This window comes from Rhinoraja longicauda, chromosome 21 (assembly GCF_053455715.1).
Source record: "Rhinoraja longicauda isolate Sanriku21f chromosome 21, sRhiLon1.1, whole genome shotgun sequence".
NCBI classification, from domain to species: domain Eukaryota; kingdom Metazoa; phylum Chordata; class Chondrichthyes; order Rajiformes; family Arhynchobatidae; genus Rhinoraja; species Rhinoraja longicauda.
Genome location: NC_135973.1, coordinates 23,272,027 through 23,286,053, shown reverse-complemented (window position 1 = coordinate 23,286,053; position 14,027 = coordinate 23,272,027). Strand labels below are relative to the sequence as shown.

General features: G+C 43.8%; 1 protein-coding gene across 1 annotated transcript in view; it reads left to right on the top strand.

The window, feature by feature from the left end:
• The first annotated feature begins 1,918 nt into the window (after positions 1 to 1,918).
• The window catches only part of LOC144603807 (uncharacterized), a 28,723-nt gene continuing 16,614 nt past the window's right edge, over positions 1,919 to 14,027 (top strand). Inside the window, exons 1-9 of the mRNA XM_078417514.1 lie at positions 1,919 to 2,474; positions 6,221 to 6,383; positions 7,580 to 7,729; positions 8,904 to 9,064; positions 10,491 to 10,661; positions 11,303 to 11,444; positions 11,531 to 11,718; positions 12,569 to 12,710; positions 13,594 to 13,760. Of these exons, the coding sequence (XP_078273640.1) occupies positions 2,274 to 2,474; positions 6,221 to 6,383; positions 7,580 to 7,729; positions 8,904 to 9,064; positions 10,491 to 10,661; positions 11,303 to 11,444; positions 11,531 to 11,718; positions 12,569 to 12,710; positions 13,594 to 13,760 (1,485 nt within the window). The 5' untranslated portion in view covers positions 1,919 to 2,273. The remainder of the gene's footprint in view (positions 2,475 to 6,220; positions 6,384 to 7,579; positions 7,730 to 8,903; positions 9,065 to 10,490; positions 10,662 to 11,302; positions 11,445 to 11,530; positions 11,719 to 12,568; positions 12,711 to 13,593; positions 13,761 to 14,027) is intronic.

Here is a 14,027-nt window from a genome sequence, read left to right as displayed (position 1 = left end):
ACACTCTCCACCCCAGGTCCCCGATGTAAAAGGGGAGGACTCCCTTATAGAGAGACCTCCAATAGACAATAGGTGCAGGAGTAGGCCATTCGGCCCTTCGAGCCAGCACCGCCATTCAATGTGATCATGGCTGATCATCCACAATCAGTACTCCGTTCCTGCCCTCTCCCCATATCCCTGACTCTGCTATCATTAAGAGCTCTATCTAACTCTCTCTTGAGATCCCCTCTCATTCTTCTAAATTCCACTGTATACAAGCCTAGTCGCTCCAGTCTTTCAACATACGACAGTCCCGCCATTCCTGGAATTAACCTAGTGAACCTACTCTGCACTCCCTCAATAGAAAAGATGTCCTTCCTCAAATTTGGAGACCAAAACTCCACACAGTATTCCAGGTGTAGTCTCACTAGGGCCCTGTACAACTGCAAAAGGTCCTCTTTGCTTCTATGCTCAACTCCTCTTGTCATGAAGGCCAAAATGCCATTAGCTTTCTTCACTGCCTGCTGTACCTGCATGCTTACTTTCAGTGACTGATGAACAAGGACACCCAGATCTCTTTGTACTTCCCCATTTCCTAACTTGACACCAACGTCTTATACATCTGCAACATGACCTCCCAACCTCTATACTCAATACGCTGACTGATGAAGGCCAAAGTGCCAAAAGCCTTTTTGACCGCCTTATCTCCTTGTGACTTGACCTTCAAGGAACCATGCACCTGTACTCCTAGATTCCTCTGCTCCACAACACTACCCAGAGGCCTATCATTTACTGTGTAGGTCCTGCCCTTGTTCGACATCCCAAAATGCAACATGTCACATTTCTCTATATTAAATTCCATCAACCATTCATCCGCCCACCTGGCCAATCGATCCAGATCCTGCTCTTATCGTTCACAACCATCTTCACTATCTGAAAAAAACGCTCACTTTTGTATCAAACTTGCAAATCTTGCCCTATATGTTCTCATCCAAATCATTGATGTAAATGACAAACAGTAATGGGCCCAGCACCAAACCCCGAGGCACACCACTAGTCACAGGCCTCCAGTCCGAGAAACAACCTTCCACCATTACCCTCTGCTTCCTTCCATAGAGTCAATTTGATATCCATTCAGCTATCTCTCCTTGGATCTCATGCGATCTAACCTTCCAGAGCAACCTACCATGTGGAACCTTGCCAAACGCCTTACTGAAGTCCATGTACACAATATCTACAGCTCTGCCCTCATTGACATTTTTGGTCAGTCCAAAAAAATCAATCAGATTTGTGAGACGACCTCCGACGTACAAAATCATGCTGACTATCCCTAATCAGCCCTTGCCCATCCAAATGCCTGTATAACCTATCCCTCAGAATACTCTCTAGTAACTTTCCAACTACAGATGTTAAGCTCACCGGCCGATAGTTCCCAGCATTTTCCCTGCAGCCCTTCTTGAAAAGAGGTACATTTGCCACCCTCCAGTCTTCCGGCACCTCTCCTGTATTTGAGGACGACTCGTAAATTTCAACCAGGTCTCCCGCAATTTCCTCTCTAGTTTCCCGCAATGTTTTCGGATATATCAGATCAGGCCCTGGAGATTTGTCTACCTTCACACAAGACAGTACCTTCAGTACTTCTTCCACGGTAACACGGACTGCTCTCAAGACACTTCCATTGACTGCCCCAAGTTTCTCCATCCTACCGTCTTTCTCCTTGGTCAATACAGAGGGGAAATACTCATTGAGGACCTTGCCCATCTCCTGTGGCTCCATACAGAGGTGACCGCGTTGATTCCTGAGAGGTCTCACTCTCTCTCGAGTTACCTTTCCCCCTTATGTATTAATAAAATCTTTTGGGATTGTCCTTAATGCTTCCCCCAAGAGCTGTATCCTGGCCCCTTTTTGCCCTTCTGATGAACTCCTCCAAGACTGCACTTGACCCCAGCTGCAGAAACCTGCCCCATGCATCTTTCTTGTTTTTGTCCAACGCCACAACTTCCCTGGTCAGCCAAGCTTCCTGACGTTTGCCTGCTTTGCCTTTCACTCAGACGGAGACGTGCACACCCTGAGACGCCACCAACGTTAGTTGCCCTGGCACCACTTTACTGAATCCGCAGCCAAGAGGCGGCTCCTCTCTGGTGGCCTCCCCCCCGCTGACTCCTTTAACTGTCAGGTTTCAGGAGGAGGGTTTAAACAGACGCGAGTGGGGCTGAAGCTGAGAGAGACTGCGGCCCGGGACCCTGCTCTGGGGCGGTCGCTGGCAGGAGTGGGAAGTCAAGGGGAGCCCAGAGATGGCGTTGGGCAGCGCCTTCCCGCTGGACGCAGCCACTTTACTGATCCTCGGCGCCCTCTCCCTCTCGCTCCTCCTTTACTTTCGCCGCGGCTCGAAGTGCCCTGGAGCGCTCAACCTCCCCCCGGGACCCCCTCCTCTGCCCATCATCGGGCACCTGCACCTCCTGGATCTGAAGAAGCCCCACGAGAGTCTCATGGAGGTAAGAGGGAGCGGGAGGAGGCAGCAATATGGGGTCGTTGTGTTCCCCACTTGCACCCAGCGCTTGGCAGAGGCATCGCTGTCTCTATGTCGCTGCCGCTCAGATTCACCGCCCCTGAAATCACAGCACTCCTGAGCTCAGCTACACAACTTCCAGCACTCACTACTTGTAATCAGATGTTACCCGCTCTTGTCCGAAATGGTGGAACAGCTGGGAGACAGCGCCAGAGACCCAGGTGCGATGGTTTGACCCAGTTTGCAAGTTCTCACTGCGACCCCGCTGTTCTCGCACGTCCCGCGTGTTTGCAGGTTCATTGACCTCTGTTTCTTTTATTTAAATTTTAACAAAGCACATACATGTTACAACTCATAGTACCCAATGATACCGACATTATAAATTCAATTAATGTATTGTTCTGTATTATCTCCCCACCCACAACCCCCTTCCCCACCACCCCCAGTTAGAAAAAAGGGAAAGAATGAAAGAAAGAAAGAAAGAAAGAGAGAAAGAAAGAGAGAAAGAAAGAAAGAAAGAAAGAGAGAGAGAGAGAGAGAGAGAGAGAGAGAGAGAAAGAAAGAAAGAAAGAGAGAGAGAAAGAAAGAAAGAGAGAGAGAGAAAGAAAGAGAGAGAGAGAAAGAAAGAGAGAGAGAGAGAGAAAGAAAGAGAGAGAGAGAGAGAGAGAGAGAGAGAGAGAGAGAGAAGGAGAGAAAGAAAGAATGAAACCTGGAGTCAAGAAGGAAACACTTCCGGCTAATTTCTTATTAATTTCTTATTAAGTGGATCAAAACAATCCTGAATTTATATATTTCCAATTCTTAATCCTAGTTTTAAAATGAATGGGTTCCAAACTTTCAAAAAGAAATCATATCTATTTCACAGATTATAAGTAGCTTTTTCTAATGGGATACAACTACGCATTTCTGCGTACCATCTTTCAATTCTTATTTCATTGTGATCTTTCCAAGTCACCGCTACACATTTTTTTGCTATTGCTATTTTGAGAAATCTTTCCTGATATTTATCTAAAATTAACCTTGGTAATATTCCTTTAATATCTCCCAATAAATGCCCATGTGGAGTGTAAAAAAGTACCCACATCTTGGTTGCATGTAAAACAAATTTCAGATAAATTTGGTTTAAAATTGTTTAATTTTTTCTGAGTTAAATATAATTGATGTAAGAAATTATATTGTACTAAACTATATCTCACATTAATAGTATTTTTCATACTGTCTAAACACAATCTTTCCCAACTTGGTTCATCAACAGATTCAGATCTGTTTCCCATCTTTGTCTTGATTTTTGAATTCCTATCTTCGGACTAGATTTTTGTAATAATTTATACATCGAAGATATAATTTTTTTTGTTCCCCTGCCCTGAATCAAGGATTCAATTCCTTTAATTTGAAATAGAAACATTGCAGGTTCATTGGCCTCTGTTTCTTGTAATTGTTCGTCGACATGGACTCGTTGGGCCGAAGGGCCTGTTTCCATGCTGTATCGCTTTAAACATCAATCACTCGTTTACAAAAAAACACAGTGCTGGAGTAATTCAGCGTGACAGGCAGCATCTCTGGAGAAAAATAATAGGTGAAGTTTTAGGTCGGAACCATCATCTGTCTGAAGAAGGGTTCCGACTCGAAACGTCACCTATTCCTTTTCTCCAGCGACGCTGCCTGACCCGTTGAGTTACTCCAACATTTTGTGTCTATCTCCACACTCGCTCTTTGTTATCCCACTTTCTCAACCACAAACGAGAAAGACCTCGATCCGACCTGGGTCTCAGCGGGTCGGGCAGCATCTCTGGAGAAGATAGACAGGGACCTATGATCACCTTAGCCACTCAGTCTGCAAGTATCAGTGCACAGTGCTTCGACTATGTCTCTGTAACACTGCGCTATAACGCTGTAACACTATAGACTGCGGTATTGTACTCCGTCCACACCCTGTGATATTGTGTATGGCTTGATTGCACGCATGTATCGTGTGATATGTCTGGATAGCACTCAAACAAACTTTGCACAGAGTTGGCAATAATAAATATTAAGATTAATAAAAATAGTGAGAGTTTCACAAGACTGGAGACGTCTCAGGGAAATGTTTTCCAGGCTGGACTCACAGAAATGACATGGAAATGCTGCTTATTGAATGCTTGACAATTTCCCTTTTAGTTTAAACGAGACCAAGTCTAACCAGGGCCGTTTTTACAGCATTATGGGCCCCCGGGCAAAGCAGTGTACTGGGGCCCTTACCGTTACTCTCCACCACCACCCTTTCCCTACCAGCGCCCCCCCTGTCGTGCCGGCGAAAAGCACTTACCGAAAAGCACTTAGCGATGGACTTAGGGTGGTACATTGTTGCGAAAGCACTTACAGATCGCTGTGAGAAGCACTTAGTGACTGAAAATGTTGCGAAAAAAGCACTTATTGAACCTACATTTTTAAAGTAGTATTTATTTATTGCAAGTCACTTAACATACACAGATCAGCATGGGGCCCCTATGCTCGGGGGCCCCCGGGCAAGTGCCCATCAGGCCCATGCGTTAAGACAGCCCTGAGTCTAACCCCTCCCTCCACCCCCCCTCTCCCCACCCCCTCCCTCCGTGGGAGATAGATTTAAACTTTAAAATGTGAATAACTTTTAAAATATAACACCGATTTCGATGAAACTTCTTCCAGCAAGGTGGACCTAAAATTGTTGCGCTATCTTGTGCCGTTTTGGTGTAGTTCTGGAACAAACAAACAAACAAACGAGAGTTTTAGTATATAGAGATGTATAGCACAGGAACAGGTCCTTCAACCCACGATATCAGTGCTGAACATGATGCCGTTAACTAAACCCCACTGCCTACATGTAATGCATATTCCTCCATTCTCTGCATATGCATGTGCCTATCTGAAACGCCACTGTCGTATCTGTCTCAACCACCAACCCTGGCAATTCGTCCATGCAGTCACCACTCTCTGTAAAATCACTTGGGCACACATCGCATTTGAACATGAACCCTCTGAACAAAGATTGTGTCATTATGTCTGGCACATTTAGAAATTGTGCTTTGTTCCTCCAAGTCCAGGCATTAACAAGGATCAAAAAACAAAATTACTACGAATCCAATCATTGGGGAACACCAGAATTTTCCTTCCTCCAGTCTACGACGAACCCCCCCCCTACCCCCCCCCCCCCCCCATTTATCTATTCTACTGTCAACCATATTGATTTCTCCAATGTGATTCAATGTTGCTGATAAGCCAGTCACGTGTCACATTGTCAAAGGTTTTCTGGGAATTCACGTACACCACTTGCACTGCATTACCGTCATCAACTCTTATGTTAAGTTTATTTCAGAAATACAGCGTGGAAATAGGCCCTTCGGCCCACCGAGCCCGCGCTGACCATCAATCACCCGTACACTGGTCCTGTGCTACACACTAAGGGCAATTTGCAGAAGCCAATTAACCTAGAAACTCGCATGTCTTTGGAATATGGATGGAGACCGGAGCGCCTGGAGGAAACCAAATGGTCACGGGGCGATCGTGCAAACTCTGTACAGATAGCACCCGTGGTCAGGATCGAACCCAGGTCTCCGGTGCTGTAAGGCAGCAACTCCACCGCTTCAAACTGGAGATTTGGAGGTTAATGAGGAATGGATGATATATCATAGGGTTGGCCACATCCAATGAATTAATCCATTTATAGAATAAAGAAAGTTATTAATTGTTCATGGGATCTTGTTCCTCCTGTTTAAGCTGTCTGAGAAGTACGGCCCAATCTTCAGCATCAAGCTTGGAACCATGAAGGCTGTGGTCTTGACTGGATACGAGACCGTGAAGGATGCTCTCATCAACCATCCCGATGAGTTTGGAGGAAGAGCTCACATCCCAATATTTGAAGAAGTGGCCAAGGGTCATGGTAACTCTCATCTGCATTGTTGTTGAACTTTTAACAATTAGTTTCATCCTCATTTGGTTCAGTTAACTGGAGTCTTGATGAATGCTTGATTTTGCTAAGGTGTAAAGCTTTAAAGGACTTTGGCCAACGCGTTATTCTTTAAGTGAGATTGGTAACCAATCGTCAGCAAACGGTGCTGAATTTAATCACATAATACATGAAACCAATCACTTGGTGATTTAATGTAAGACTGCTTCACAAACTAATAAAGCACCGGGTGGCAAATGGCGCAGCTGTAGAGTTGCTGCCTCACAGCGCCAGATATCCGGGTGCTGTCTGTGTGGAGTTTGTATGTTCTCTCTGTGACCGTGTGGGTTTGCTGTGAGTGCTCCGGTTTCCTCTCACACTCCAAAGGCATTCAGGGTTGTGGGATAATTGAATATTGCCCGAGTATGTAGGATGTAAAACTGGTCTCACATAGAACTAGTGTCTGGGGTGTTTGTTGGTCGGCGCAGACTCCGTGGCCTGAAGGGCCTGTTTCCATGCTGTGTCTCTAAACTAAACACCCTCTTTTCCAATTTTAACTAATATCTTTCTCACTTTCACTATTTTTGTTACACAATCTCAGGCTGACTGTAACTTAGTCTGAGGAGGTATAGTATCTTTCTTTCAACTATGAGATCATTCAGCCTGTCTCTGCTGGCTCTCAGAACATTCCCTGAAAATCCCACTATTTACGTAATCTATTCTCTTTCTTGTCTATTAAAAGTAAAAGGAAATATTTGTGAGGTTCAGGAAGTTGACTGCATCACTTTAAAGGAGAGAAAGTTTAAAGGAGAAATGCAAGGCAAGTTTTTTTACACAGGGAGAGGTGGATGCCTGCAATGCATTGTGGGATGGTGATGGTAGCAGACATGATTGTGTCATTTGGGACAGACAGACAGACACGTGATCGGACGGGGAATGGAGGGATACAGGTAGATGTGGTTATGTTAATTTGGTATCATGTTCGACACAGACACTGTGGGTCGAAGTGTCTATTCCTGTGCTGCACTGTTCTATCCTCTATGCTCTATGGTCTGCACGACGTTAAAACAATTCTTTCCTTCTTGGTCCACTGTTTTCTATTAACATTTTGTCATTTAAAAGAGAGGCTCACTTTTACCTTGGTTGCAAGTTGCTTTGACAAGTTGTCACACTGATGGATCTAATTGCAGGCATCATCTTTGGTCATGGGGAATCTTGGAAGCAGATGCGAAGGTTCACTGTATCCACTCTGCGCGACTTTGGAATGGGCAGGAAATCTATCGAAGATAAAATCACTGAAGAAACCCATTTCCTCATTAAAATGTTTGAATCCCACAAAGGTGAATCTAAATCAGGAGGCAGACTGATCAACTCTCCTCTGACTACTTCTAATAATTTATAATTTAAGATTCATAAAGAATCCAAGAAATACCTATTGAAGAAAATGACTGTTCAATTCATCACTTTGTGTTAGTTCTGTCCCTAGTTAATCCTGCTCACTGGTACACTCTCCAAAGATGCTACCTGACCTGTTGAGTGTTTCCAGAATTTTTCTTGTTTTCGCTTCAGCTTTTCAGCTCTTTTTCCCGCCTCTCAAGTGAATTTAAAGACTCCACTTTAGCATGTATTAAATAGTTTGATTTTCATTCAGATATGTGGACATCAATGGCAATGTCCACTTGTTATTGCTCCTCAACTGAGGAAACAGTTAAGTGTCAACTACATTCAAGCATGTGGAGTTGTACATCAACTGGACTGGGAAAAGATGGCAAATTTTGTCTGTGAAGGTCATCAATGAACTAGAAGATAGACACAAAATGCTGGAGTAACTCAGCGGGACAGGCAGCTTCTCTGGAGAGAAGGAATGGGTGACATTTAGGGTTGAGATCCTTCTTCAGACTGAGATTCAGGGGGAAAGGGAAACAAGATAAATAGATGGTGATGTAGAGAGATATGGAACAAATGAATGATAAAGGAAACAGGCCATTGTTAACTGTTTGCTGGGTGAAAACGCGAAGGTGGTGTGACTTGGGTGGGGGAGGGATGGAGTGAGGGAATGCTGGGGTTATTTCAAGTTAGAGTATTCAATATTCATACCACTGGCTTGTAAGCGGAATATGCAATGCTGTTCCTCTAATTTGCATTTAGCCTCAGATCTAGATGAGTTGTTTTAACAACAATCTCATAAGTTCATCATCCCCATTACTGATTCCAGTAATCTGTTTCAGATTTATTAACTAGTTGAATTTCTATTCTCCTGTGGGATTTGAACTCATTTCTCTGGCACAGACCTCCATGCTTCCAAATACTTCCCTGGTAACATAACCACCAGGGTTCTGCACTCTTGATATGTCTCTTAGCCCTTGAAGAATTACTGCATTCAAAGCAACATTTAAAACTTGCCACTGAAGTCAAGTGTCAGACATCAGTAAAAAGAGACTGATCAGGATGCCTTATAAATGTGAATTGGTTTACACTGTTTGTCACTAACGTGAATGATGTGTATTTCTTCAGGCCAAGAATTTAATCCAACCTTCAAGTTGAACGCTGCAGTGGCCAATATAATCTGCTCGATAGTTTTTGGTGATAGATTTGATTACGACGATGAAAGGTTCAACATTTTAGTCAAAGGAATGAATGAAAACATACAACTTGCCGGTTCCCCTACGATACAGGTAAACCTTATCTTTCACTGAGATTGCAGATATTTTCCAATAAATGCTCATTTGCAAGAGGCCCCAGAAGAGTCATAGAGTCAAAGAGCACAAAAACGAGCTCTTTGGCAAACCTGACCTAGATGCCTATCGAAGCAAGTCCCATTTGTCCGCATTGGACTCTTATCACTCAAAACCTTCCCTATTTCCAAACCTGTACGAATACGTTTTACTTATTGTTAAAGTACGTGCGCCAACTACATCCTCCAGAAGCTTGTTCTATAGACGTACCACCATCTGTGTCAAAATGTTACCCCATAGGTGGCAAATACAGGCACGCCATGACTCCGCCTTGGAGCTCACCCCTCATGGTCTCCGCATCGCAGCTCCCACCTGGTCTCTGCGTCTAAGCACCTCATGATTTTAAACAACTCTGTAAGATCACCTCTCAATCTTCAATGCTCCAAGGAATATTTTTTCCAAGAGCATTTATTTCAAGAGGGCTAGAATACAAAAAGAGGGATGTAGACTTGATGGGCCCAATGGCCTAAATCTGCTCCTATTACTTATGATTTATGATCTTATGAATAATGTCCTAGCCTGCATAACCATTCCATTTAACACAGTCCCTTGGGTTCTGGTAACATCCTGGTAACTTTTCTGCAAAGTTTCCAGATTAAAGGCATCTTTCTAACCGCAGTGTCACCAAAACTGAACACAATTCTCCACTATTGGCCTCACCAATATCTTGCATAATCTCTATACTCAATGCCCTTACTGATGAAGAGACTGATGAAGATTCCAATAACCTTATTCACTACCCTGTCTACCTGTTTTGCCAGTATCAGGAACTATGTACTGGTACCCCTTGGTCCCTCCATTCTGCAACACTCCCCAGGGCCCTTGCATTCTTTGTGAAAATACTACCCTGGTATGACATCCGACAATGCAATACCGAGCACTTATCTGAATTGAACTCCACTTACCTGCTGATCAAGTTCCTGCTGTAATTGTTGATAACCTTCTCTACCACTTCTTCCAGTGCCATCTGCAAACTTACTAAATGTGCCTTATAGCTTCTCATCCAAATCATTGATGTAGATGACAATCAACAGTGGGCCCAGCACCTACTCTTTGGGCACACCACTAGTCACAGCTTTCCAGTCCGATAAACACCCTTCCATCATTGATTTAATTGGGGTCTCAAAGTATCTGTCCCTCAATACACCAAAAAAAGCTGCTTGTCCGACTGACTCATCAACTTGTTTGTCACATGTTGTCTGAAGAGCCTGTTTCCACACTGTATCTCTAACTAAACTAAACTTAAGCACACTCAATGTTTGAATAATTCCTAAATTTTAAAGATTTTATACCTTTATTACCAGATTTCAGGTATTGGCTACCAATTGTTTGCTTTGATGTTAATACTCGTGATTTTATTTTATAGATTTACAATGCATTTCCTATCCTAAGATTTCTTGGCTCACGCAACAAAATGCTGCAAAATAATAGTTCAAATTGTGGAATCATCAAGAACCTTATAAATGAAAATGATCAGAAACTAGATGCAAACAACCCAAGGGGCTTCATTGATACGTACTTGTTAAAACAGAACCAGGTATGGACTCCACACCTCCCCTTTAAGAAGAGGTAGATTTTGTATAATGGGTTTGCTTCAAAGGAGCTGGAGCTATTCAACTGAACTCGAACATTATTGATTTGGTGTCAATTGTAGCATTTAGTGAAACTGGTGGTGACAGGATAGGTCAGTACAATGGCATTACCAGTAGAGCCGCTGCCTCACAACGCCGGAGACTCGGGTTCGATCCTGACCTCAGGTGCAGTCTGTGTGGAATTTACATGTTCTCCCTGAAACCACATTGGTTTACTCTGCATGCCCCACTTTCCTCCCATGATCACATTGAATGGTGGTGCTGGCTCGAAGGGCCGAATGGCCTACACCTGCACCTATTGTCTATTGTCTGTCTGTGTGATATTTGCAGGTTCTCATGAGACCACGTTGGTTTACTCTGCATAACCCACTTTCCCCCCACTACCCAAAGACACCTGGGTTTGTGGGCTATTTGCCTTCTGGAAATTGCTCCTGGTGTAGGGAGTGGATGCCAACGTGGGATAACATAGAACTGGTGTAAACGGGTGAATGATGGTCAGCGTGGACTCAGTGGGCCGAAGGGCCTCTGGTGTGTACTCCTGGTACCAAAGTAATTTCTGGGTCTTTGCTCTGTTAATCTAATGCAGGAGTCAGGTAATCCAAACACATATTTCCATGAAAAGAATCTACTCCACACGACAGTCAACCTGTTTGGTGCTGGGATGGAGACGACTTCCACCACACTTCGTTGGGCCATGCTGCTGATGATGAAGTACCCCCACGTACAGGGTGAGGAGCGGTCTGATTGATTACTGTGTGTGAATCCCAGCTCTAGCCCTGTCGCCCAGTGCTTTAACGATGCCCTTGGTTTCCAGAGAAAGTTCACGAGGAAATCATCAGTATCATTGGGTCAGAACGGTCGCCCAGAGCTGAAGACCGGACGAGTTTGCCCTACACCAACGCGGTGATCCATGAAGTCCAGAGATTTGGCAACATTGTCCCAATGAACATCATGCATTCAACAACAGCGGACGTAAACTTTCGAGGATATTTCATCCCAAAGGTAGATGAAGGAAGTGGGTGGCTCATTGGCTCCTGATATTGTGATATTTACTCCAGGGAGGGAGTAAGTGGATTGTTGATATCTTAGGCTCATAAATTTATTTGTGTAATTTTATATAACATCATCTCTGGTGTATCGACTGCTTTTGAAAGAGAGTTGATGGAGTGAGAGGATAGACAACTTGTACACTGGTGAAACCTTTATAGCAGAGTTCATCTGAAAACATTCAGCTTGGTAGGACATTTATCTCTCTTAAAATGCCAATTGTTGTCTGCATGCTCCTGTCTTGTTTATTTACTGAATTTTCCTTGAAGTAATAACGTGTTAAAACATAAGATCACATTATTACTGCAATGAAGAGGATGTTTTACTAGTCAAAATTATTGTTGGTGCAGACATATATATACCTGGTGTGGACATCTCCACACAATATTCGTTGACTCCTCGCTGTTTCCTTAGGTCAGGGCCATCTAGAGATGGGCAATACCACCTGACCTATAAATAGAAAAAAAAAGTAGTTAAAAATCCCAGGGTCTCTCTCTGGAACTTTACCTGCCAAAATTCTATCACTGCGCCCATGAATGAGATATTGGGGCGAGTTTGATAAAAGACGGTGGTCTTAAGAAAGATCCTTAAGGGGAGTGAGAGGTTGAGAGACCGCGAAGATTCGAGAAATAATTCCAGATGTTAATGTCACTGAGGGTGAAGAGGTTGGCAGAGTGATGGAAATTGAAGGTGTGGAAGAGGTAGAAGAGTGGAAATGCTGCCAAGATTGATCATTCTTGTGCACGTATTTTCAGCAATGCTTTACAAACAGAATACCAACAGCGATTATAAATTATATTTTCAGGACACTCCCGTGATCCCCTTGCTGACCTCGGTGCTTTTCGATAAAACTCAGTGGGAAAACCCAAGAGACTTTAACCCTTCCAACTTTCTGGATGCTGACGGGAAGTTTGTGAAGAGAGATGCTTTTGCTCCATTCTCCATGGGTAAGGCGTTTCTCCATGTTTGCACTCTACGCTGGAAGATTTTACATACTTTTGGACTTTACACTTTTTATTCTTTACTGTACCCTTTATCCTTTATCTGAACGGTTTGATTATATTCATGTATAGTCTTACCTTTGACTGGATAGCAAGCAAACAAAAGCTTTTCACTGTACCTCGGTACATATCACAATGAAAATCTAAACTAAATTTCCCCCGGCCCTAAGCTTAACTGATGGACAGAAATGCAATATTTATGGCAAGTCATTTGCCTGAGTAAAATAAAGATCGGAGGATGATGGAAATAGAGTCATAGAATCATACAACATGGAAACAGGCCCAGGAAACAGCCCAACCTGTCCATGCCGACCCAAAGGCCACATCTAGTCCCATTTGCACACATTTGGCCCATATCCCACAAAACATTTCCTATCCATGTACCTATTTAAATGTCTTTTAAACGTTGTTGTAGTTCCTGCCTCAACTACCTTTTCTGGCAGCTCGTTCCATCTACCCACCACCCTTTATGTTAAAAAGGTGCAGCTGAGATTCTTATTGTCTCTTAACCTAAAACATGGGAAATTGGTGGGTCAAGCAGCATTTGTGGATAGAATGGACAGCTGACATTTCAGGTAGGGACCCTTCTTCTTTCTAATGGTTTTCCTCCGGATCCGGTTTCTTCCCACATACCAGAGACATGCGGTTTGCAGGTTAAATGACCACTGTAGAATTATCCCTAGTGTGCAGGGAGCGGATGGGATAATATAGAACATCGATGGTAGCGTGAACTCAGTGGGTCAATGATCTGTTTCAATGCTGTATCTTTAACTCAATCAATCAAACGTTGTTTTTGTGGGGTTCCGTTGACATGTTTGTGCCTTTGCAGGACGCAGGGCCTGTGCTGGAGAAACCCTGGCCAGGGTGGAGCTGTTCCTGTTCTTTACCACTCTGATACAGAAGTTCCGGTTTCAAGTCCCCCCGAATGTGAACAATCTGGAGCTTGTATCTGGTGTGGGCTTCACATCATTCCCGAAGTACCAAAATGTGTGCGCTGTACGTCGCTGATGTCAACACATCCTTTGCTTCAGTTTTACCCCTTTACATTATTCTCAGAAACATTTCAAAGAATGTGCGTGTGAGTTTTTGTTGTGGAATGTTGCATTTGTCATGGGGCTGAATCAAGCGGAGCAATCAATGGTGCCTCCATGACTTCAATGGAAACGAGCCTTCAACTGAGACACACCATGAACAGTGAAACTCCAGCACTTAGTGGATGATTTAGTCAGTCACCTGATGTTTGCCCTTCCGAATCTTACAGTG